Below are 8,912 nucleotides of genomic sequence, written 5' to 3'. Positions count from 1 at the left end.
CGTATACACAGGCATATGTTGTGTGGGTTGGAATTTATTTACCCACCAAAGCCAATTCTAATATTCTCATTCTCTTCAGAGACACACACTTCATGGAATGGGGGGAGGATTTATCCCCTAATGGAAGATTGTGTGACTTGAATCTGCATTGGGACCATATCATAGAGCTGTTCAAACAAACACCTCACACATTCAGTGGCCACATGATGGAGTGCCCCTCCCATACAGATGTTCCCACTGGTCATGTCTCCCAAATGTCATGTGTTCACTGATGGTGCGAAAGGCCTTCCTGACTGTGCTTCCCTATGCAACAGGGAGATTGCAGTGGGGGAAAGGACACTAGAGAGCCAGTGTCAGGATCTGTCAAGTGGAGAGGCCCAGTGCCATGGATGGGAAATCTTAAAGTCAAAATGTCACAAGATGTGGAAAACTGTGTCTCACTGCAACATTTGTTCATATCGCGTTCCCTCCACGCTCTTGAGTTCTTCAGCGTCTGAGCTGGTGACCGTGCACGTAGCCCCACCCATCCGGAACAAGCATCTGGGTAATTTAATACTGCTTTCGCCTGAAGGAGCATCCTTCTGTCAACCTTGCTTTTCCCCCAGTGGGCTGGCACAGCACAGTCGAGCAGCCGATGCACAAAACCACTGTCTGAGCATGGCTGAACACAGTTGTGATTTTGTAGCAACCTGGGCATTTCACATCCATGAAGTAAGAGTTAGGACTCTGGACCAGGCACTTCTTCTTATGCTTCCTCTCCTCCTCCTCAGGGAAGGGATGTAGGAGATCCCTTGCGAGAGGCATGTTCGTGTGGAGGCAGCTATGGCCGAAAAGGAGCCAAACCGGAAAGAGAGGGTACTATATCCTCACTGCAACAGGATTTGGGCCAGCCAATATAAAGCCTTGGCTACATCACCCAGATACATTGTGGCTGCGTTGGCAGCATGAGCAGTACTCCCGAACTCTTGAAGTGAAGCCTGATACAGACTCCTCAACATGGCACGGCCTACCGTATTTCTTCGATTCTAAGACACCATCGATTCTAAGATGCACCCAATTTTTAGAGATGTTTATTTGGGGAAAAAAGTGTGTCTTAGAATTGAAGAAATACTACTTCCCTCACCGCCCAGCCAACCTACTCCCCGCCCTCCGTGCTTTCTTTTAATGGTTGTGTCCTTTTCTTTTTTCCCTCTGTGCGAGAAGAAAAGGGGGGCGTAGAAACAAAGAGTAAACAATATTTTTGGGCGGGGAGAGGGAGGAGAAGACACGATTAAGGAGCTAAAACGCTTAACTCTCCAGTCCCGCGTCTATCAGGGTACGCAGTCACAAAGCATGACTACACGCGAGTAAGTCCTCGCTCGCACGGCTCGCGGCTGCTGCAGGAGCGTCCTCTTTTGGAGGCCTGCCTGTATGAGGAGGAGAATGACGACTGGAGCTGGAGCTGCCACGTGAGAGCAGCTTCAGTGGAGCAGCACTTCTTTGGCCTCTGGGCACAGGTTTTTCTGCGGGCGTGAGGAGTTCCAGACTCCACTCGGGGCGCGCGCTTCCCAGCGCGGCGGATGGGGGGGCACCCGGTGCTTGGGGGGGTGAGCCTCCTGACTCTTGGAGCCACGTGTCTTCCGGGCACGGCTCACGAGGGCTGCACAGGGCGCGCTGTAGGCCCCAATCACCCTCCAAAGTGATTTCAAAAAGCCATATTTGCATCTACCATATTGCTTTGATTCTAAGACGCCATCGATTCTAAGACACACTCCATTTTTAGAGCTGTTTATTTGGGGGGGAAAGTGCATCTTAGAATTGAAGAAATACGGTACTTATGTTTCCATAAATACTGGGTGGAGGACATGGGGGTTAGGCCTTTTAATTGTGGCGAGTGATCTGTGCCTCCAGCCCCGGGCTACAAAGGCCAGCCAGGAGCTCACCAATTGAATCCAGGAGCATCCCCACCTCCCTAGTTGGCCTCCCCACCCCCGGAGCTGATGTAGTTTTGTACCCTGATTATATTAAGCACCAGAAAATGGCACAGGCCTAATTCTGAGTGGGGCTAGGCAGGCAAGATAATGCTATGCAGAGGTCCAAAACTGGTCCATCCGAAAGGGAGACATCCTTAGAGGAGGGTTAATAGACAGCAGGGTCCCCAGAAAGAAAGGTCCATCCAGAGCAGGGGCAACTCTGAGGAACAATGGCTAAAAAAAGTATGGGTCCACTCCTAAGGCATAGGCGAGAGGAGGGCAATGGGTAGGATTGCATGGGCCAGTACCAACTACATCTTTAATGTCAATGTTTACATGAAATTAGTCATTTGCCTTTATAGGGAAACTTCATTGGATAGGTGCCCTTCTGTCACATTACGACCACATGCAGATTGACACCGCATAGGAACTGCCCTTTTCAGAGATGTCTTGGGGTAGGTTCTTGCAAGTGTCGTGTGTTTGGATACAGCTTCTTTTTTTAAGAGACAAAAATAGTCCTTTATTGTCTCCTTGATTCTTTATTCCTTTGTCACAATTTTATGTTCGGCTGCTTCCCTGCATCTGCTAAATCTCCAAAGAAATCACCCCTGCACTGTTGCCTGCAGCAAACAGGGCTGGAGAAGGCTGGGGAACAACGTCGAGCGGTTGTAAGCTTTCCCTCGAGACGATGAATACGTCCAGCCTAAGCAGGTACCAAATTGGCTATATCTAGCCCCAGGGGGATACTGTGTAAAGAAGTCGGAGAAAACTTTCAGCCTGAAACTGCCGAGCACAACTAGATGGGTTATTCAGGTCTTACCCACACAGTTGGAGTCACAATCGTCACAAATAAAATACCATCGTAATAAGCACCGGGGACAATTCCATGCTCTGTCTTGCTAATGCCGGTATTAGAAGGAACTCAAATGAAGTCAAATATAATGAGGTCCCTTTTGTTTTAATCTGAATGGATTTTAACTGTAAACATCATTCCATATTTAAGAGGTCTGGAGTGCTGGAATTGATTGTGTGGGAGGGTGTGTGTGTGCGTTTTTGCCCACAGCTGCCATGTTAAGAGCTCTGCGTCAATGCTAGACAATGTTCAATTAGTATTGCATTTTTTAATAAAAAAAAGATATATGCAATAGCCTCTCTCCCACCTTCTGAAAGTGGTAAAATCTCCAAAGACTGAAGAAAGTTCTTAAAGTGTAAGTAGAAGGCTTTTAAGGACAATGTCAAAAACTTGTACAATGTTTGGAGAAAACATTTATACTAGGTTGGTTTAGGCCAAATCTACACCTGGTGTCCTACCATCCCATCATGGTGATGCTATATCCCCCTTGTGCATTGATACCTTGTAGCACACACAGTGATGTCTGTTGCCATATTTTGGACAATGTGGGCAATAATGCTCAAAAAGCAGTATATATGGAATATATCCCAAAAGTTATCAGTGTGTTTCAATACCAATAAAAAGCACTAGTGTAGATCTAGTCTTGCAGATAAAAAGGTCTACTACTGCCTAACACTGTGGCTTTCTCTGAAATGCTACCTGTTCCATGTGCAGGGCCAGTTAGACAGGTGAAGCTAAGGCTGTTTACTATGTGGATGAGTCGATGGGCAGGGAGGAAGGTTCAGATTTGTGGGTACCATGACAGCCCAAGTGCTGATGCACTGGGGAACATTTTTGGTCAAGCTGATACACATTTCACTTGAACTAAAATGGAATCAGACTTCTGGTGCTAATAAAAAAGATGGCAGAGCAGCTGTTAAACAAAACCATGGGAGAAAGCTGCCTGGAGTTGGGAAGCATCCGGTTCAGGCTAAATCATCCTGAGAGGTTGAAGATTAAAACATTTTTGACTCCTCAAATGTAGAAGGGAAGGAAATAGGTCATGAGTATGTGGTGGAACATAATAGTCAATCAAAGAGGCCTAAGTGCTATAGCAAAAGATGCACACATCAGAGACATCTGGAAAGGGACACTGTGCATAGGTGTTTCTATTGCCAATGGCAGAAGCCTCCAGGCCAAAATGGGAGAATTAGAGTGCTTGGTTTTAAAGGAGAACCTGGATGTAGTGGGCATTATGGAAACCTGGTGGAACAGAGAGAACCAATGTGACATGGTCTTCTCTGGATATAAACTCTATAGGAAGGACAGGGAAGGGTGTATTAGGGGAGGAGTTGCTCTGTACATCAAAAAGACAGAGGCCAGATCTACACCAGACAGGATATTGCACTATGAAAGTGGCATGAAAATGGTATATAAAAGGCAGGAGCCACATCAAGTAGGATATACTGTAGCACTATGCAAGCAGTATATGTAAACGTCAATGGGCCCCAACAGTTGTCAGTGCACTTCAATACCACTATAAAGAAGTAGTGTGGCTCCTGCCTTTTATACCTCTTTCATACCACTCTCATAGTGCAATATCATGCTTGGTGTAGACTTGGCCATAACGCTGAGTAGACTAGAACACCTAATAGGGGCAGATCCTTCCACAGAAGCAGTGTGGGTGACAATATCGGGCTCTAAAACTAATTTAAGAACATTAGAGGAGCCATGCTGGATCAGACCAAGAGTCCATCTACTCCAGCACTCTGTTCACACAGTAGCCAACCAGCTGTCAACAGGAACCCACAAGCAAGACTCTGGGCATGGCTAGATGAGGGGGGTGGAGTGGTATGATCTTGCGATTTTATGATCGTGAGATCATCCCCCTTGTCTACACGTGGTGCGCGATGTCCCAGGAGGAAGAGGGCGTCATGCCTGCCATTTTGTTTTGTTTTTTCTTTGGAGAGGAGCACACAAGCACTCCTGAGCAAAAGGTAGGTGTTTTTTTTTTAATAAAAAAGTATTTTCCCAATCCCCCACCCCAACCCCATGCCCGGCTCCTTGTGGCTACTTGCGAGGAGCTGGGACAAACCGTGACTTCCAGCCACATGTCCTGCAGTCTAAGAAACATCCCGAGACTGTGGGAAAAAGCGGGGGGAAAGGGTAGGGTGATATCCCGGGACAAGGGAGGGATCATCCCTCCCTGCTTCCAGAATCCCCTGTGCGTCATGTGGATGCATAGGGACGATCCTGGGATGATCCCCAGGATATCACCTGATCTAGCCATGCCCACAGTTCATGCTGTCATCACACAGTCAGTCAATGTTATTATTACTAAGCTAGATGGGCCAACAGTATGAGGCAGCTTTCAATTTTTCCTCGGGGGGGGGGGGAAAGCCAGGCTCTGAACTTGAGATGCAAAAGTTTTATTCCATTTACTCTCTCTCTCTCTCTCTCTCTCTCTCTCTCTCTCTCTTTTCTGGCTACAAAAGCCTCAGAATTAGCATTGCAAGGGTATAAGGAGAAAATGATACTTTACAATTCAGCAGCATCTCCCCATAGCCTGCTTGATAAATTCTCCAAAATATCAGTGTGAAACGAAATGTTATCAACTGATCTCTTACCACAAGATAAGTGATGAAGCCACTTGGAGCCAAAGGATTCATTATTGGGAGCTGTGCTCCTGTAAGGACCTCTTAGAATGATTTCCTCTCTCCCTTCTTTTTTTTTATGACAGAAGGTTCATGTAGATGCAACCAACAAATATGGGGAACAATGGGTCTACTCTAAGTAGGAACAACAGTGCATACAACCCATTTTATTCCTATATTCATGATGATACATCTATGTCTGCTGCTTTAGAACAGCTAAAGTCCATTAGGAAAAACATTGTTTATTTAAAATATTTTTGGCTGTTTATATTGTTTTAATTTTTCCATGTTAATTTTTCTGACTATTTATTTATTTATCTATTGCATTTTATACCACCCAATAGCCAAAGCTCTCTGGGCTGTTTACAAAAATTAAAACCACAAAAACCATTCAAAACATAAAACAACCAGTATAAAAGCATAATATAAAATACAATATAAAAACACAACAGGATAAAATCAAACAGCAATGCAGAAATTAATACAGATTTAAAATACAATTTTAAAACAGAAAAGTTTAAATTAAGTTACTAGACTGTTAAAATGCTTAAAAAAATTAAAAGGTCTTCACCTGGTGTCTAAAGGTGTATAGTGGAAGTACCAGGCGAACCTCTTTAGGGAGCTCATTCCACAGCCGGGTTGTATTTAGGTTGTATTTTGTATTTTTTATGGATTGTTGTAAACCACCAAGAGAACTTTGGCTATGGGGTGGTATAGAAATGAAAACAACAACAACAACAGTGTTATACTTTATATAAGTTTCAAATGCAAAACTGCACATGTTTGAAGTGTTCCTTTAAAAAAAACCCAGTCAAGGATGGCAAATTCCTGTTATTATATATATCTAACAGATCAGGAATGTAGAAGTAGTTGTAAAGTAATGGGAAATGTGTAAATAAATGTTTATGTGTAAATAAACCTTACATCAAAGAAATGTCTTAAGTCTCCTGTGACTTCCTTTGAAGAAAATGCACCCTGGGGAAGTGGTGGAACTCCTGAAACGTCTCCCTAGAGATGTCAGAGGAATCTGCAATGGATTCAAATGAATTCAGATTTCTATGAAGCTGACCTGTGGATTCTCCAGCTGTTTCTGAGTCATGTGGACTTACAGGCAGGTTTCTTATTTTGAAGGGGGTTGGCGGTTGTACAAGTGTGCATTTGCAAACAGGAATGAAATTATCATACATCAAGCCTTAGCAGTAGGAAAATACCTATATTAAAAGACTACATCGTGGGTCTGCAGTTTCCATCTGGTTGTCATTTTCTCTCAGGAGCCTGAACAATTTCCTGTCATGGGGAAGAACTAAATAAACTAACAGTTGCTAAATTGGCTAATTGATTCTTGTCTTGCTCAAATTTTCCTTGGCATTTTCTCGAAAGCCAAGAGCTCCTTCAAATTGATCACATTGTCCCTCTTAAGATAATGTCTTCAGAACAGAATGTTGTCACTAGATAATGGCCCTGTAGCTAGATATACTCTGGAGCAAAACAAGGGCATTCATCAGAAATAAGTATTGAGGTAAAGCAGACACACTATTAGTTCCAAAGCAGAAGGCTTTTATTCTCTCTTCTTCTTCTTCTTCTTCTTCTTCTTCTTCTTCTTCTTCTTCTTCTTCTTCTTCTTCTTCTTCTTCTTCTTCTTCCTCCCTTAGCTTTTTCCAATCCCCTCCCCCACAACAATGATGAATGACCTAGATTTGGACGGCTTTACCCCCCCCTTCTTCCAGTAGATGTTCATGTGTTGATCAAGCTGTTTGCTGGTTGATATATAAATGCTACAGCCTGATTGGTTTAGATTACGGAGTTGACCTATAGAAAGAAAAAGGAAATATCCCCGCACATATTTTTTTTTTAAAAAAAATGTTCTAAAGAGTCATTATAGGAATGGATACTGTGATGCTATGATACTAGCTTTGGCAGGATCTGCACTACTGCTTTTAAAATGGTTTATAACAGTTTTGACAACTGTTGGGGCCCACGGCACACTCCACATACATTTTTCAAACCATTTTCAAAGTGTGATATCCTGCTTGATGTAAATCTGGCCAGTGTCATGGGTGGTAGTGTGGAGGAAAGCAAAATCCCATTGTTGTTGTTGTTGTTGCTATTATTATTATTATTATTATTATTATTATTATTATTAATATTATTATTATTATTATGCTCTCCATTAACAGATTCTGGGACAGTGTACAATAGTAATTAAAACAACAATAAGGGAAAAATCCTATGGCTCCTAGACAGTATCTGGAGGCCCATCACATTTTTCAGTTTGCTGGATCCGAGGTCAGAGACACAGGTCCTTGCTAGCCCTACCAGAAAATCCGTCTGGGAGGAGGGGCGATGGTGCACTACAGCTAGCGCGTGCCGTCGCCCTTTTCCAGACGTAAACACCTGACGGGGCAAGGGAAAGCCCCGTTGTGTGCTCCGGGTTTTTGCCCCTTAAAGGGCCATGTGCGCAGGAGCGCACCGCCGGAAAAGGTAGTTTTTTTTTCAAAAAAACAAAGCCTCCCCACTCCCCCTGCCCCTGATTCCCCCCACAATGTCTGATGCCCCCCCTGCCCGCTCGCTCACTCGCCCGTCCTCCCCCCGTCCGCCAGGCCTGTCTCCGTCCTTCTTCCCCCCCGTTCGCCATGGCTGTCCCTGTGCCCGTTCTTCTTCCCTGCCCCCCATCCCCAATGCCCATGCCCGTTCTTCTCCCCCCTCTCTCCTGCTGGGTCGGTCTTTCTCCCGGCCACCATCTCCCCCCGTGATTCCCCCCCCCCGGCATGGGCACTGCGCTCCTATGTTATTATTATTATTATTATTATTATTATTATTATTTATTTATATAGCACCATCAATGTACATGGTGCTGTACAGATAACACAGTAAATAGCAAGACCCTGCCGCATAGGCTTACAATCTAATAAGTTGTAGTAAACAATAAAGAGGGAAGGAGAATGCAAACAGGCACAGGGAAGTGTAAACAGGCACCGGGTAGGGAGAAGCTAACAGTATAGAGTCAGAACAAACTCAATATTTGAAGGCTATAGGGAAAAGAAAAGTTTTTAGCTGAGTTTTAAAAGCAGTGATTGAGTTTGTAGTTCTCAAGTGTTCTGGAAGAGCGTTCCAGGCGTAAGGGGCAGCAGAGGAAAAAGGACGAAGCCGAGTGAGGGAAGTGGAGGTCCTAGGGCGGGCGAGAAGCATGGCATCAGAGGAGCGGAGAGCACGAGCGGGGCGATAGTGTGAGATGAGAGAGGAGAGATAGGCAGGAGCTAGACCGTGAAGAGCTTTGAAGGTCAGCAGGAGAAGTTTATATTGGATTCTGGAGTGAATTGGAAGCCAATGAAGAGATTTCAGAAGTGGAGTGACATGGTCAGAGCGGCGGGCCAAGAAGATGATCTTAGCGGCAGAGTGGTGGACAGAGACCAGCGGACTGATGTGAGACGAAGGAAGGCCAGAGAGAAGAAGGTTGCAGTAGTCCAACCGAGA

The 8,912-nt window shown here is 44.7% G+C and overlaps 1 protein-coding gene across 1 annotated transcript; it reads right to left on the bottom strand.

Annotated features, from left to right (window-relative positions):
• Positions 1–454: 454 nt before the first annotated feature.
• LOC134402121 (small ribosomal subunit protein eS27-like) lies at positions 455–837 on the bottom strand. The gene has a single exon (XM_063131460.1). It carries the CDS (start codon positions 802–804, stop codon positions 550–552), a length of 255 nt encoding a protein of 84 aa, XP_062987530.1. The 5' UTR covers positions 805–837; the 3' UTR covers positions 455–549.
• Positions 838–8,912: the final 8,075 nt, after the last annotated feature.

Source organism: Elgaria multicarinata, chromosome 8, assembly GCF_023053635.1.
Source record: "Elgaria multicarinata webbii isolate HBS135686 ecotype San Diego chromosome 8, rElgMul1.1.pri, whole genome shotgun sequence".
Classification (NCBI taxonomy): domain Eukaryota; kingdom Metazoa; phylum Chordata; class Lepidosauria; order Squamata; family Anguidae; genus Elgaria; species Elgaria multicarinata.
The sequence above is the reverse complement of the archived record's forward strand: the minus strand, read 5'-3'. Positions and strand labels throughout refer to the sequence as shown.

Excerpts from the sequence above, each read along its gene's own strand:
- LOC134402121 (XM_063131460.1), bottom strand. The coding sequence starts at position 804 with ATGCCTCTCGCAAGGGATCTCCTACATCCCTTCCCTGAGGAGGAGGAG.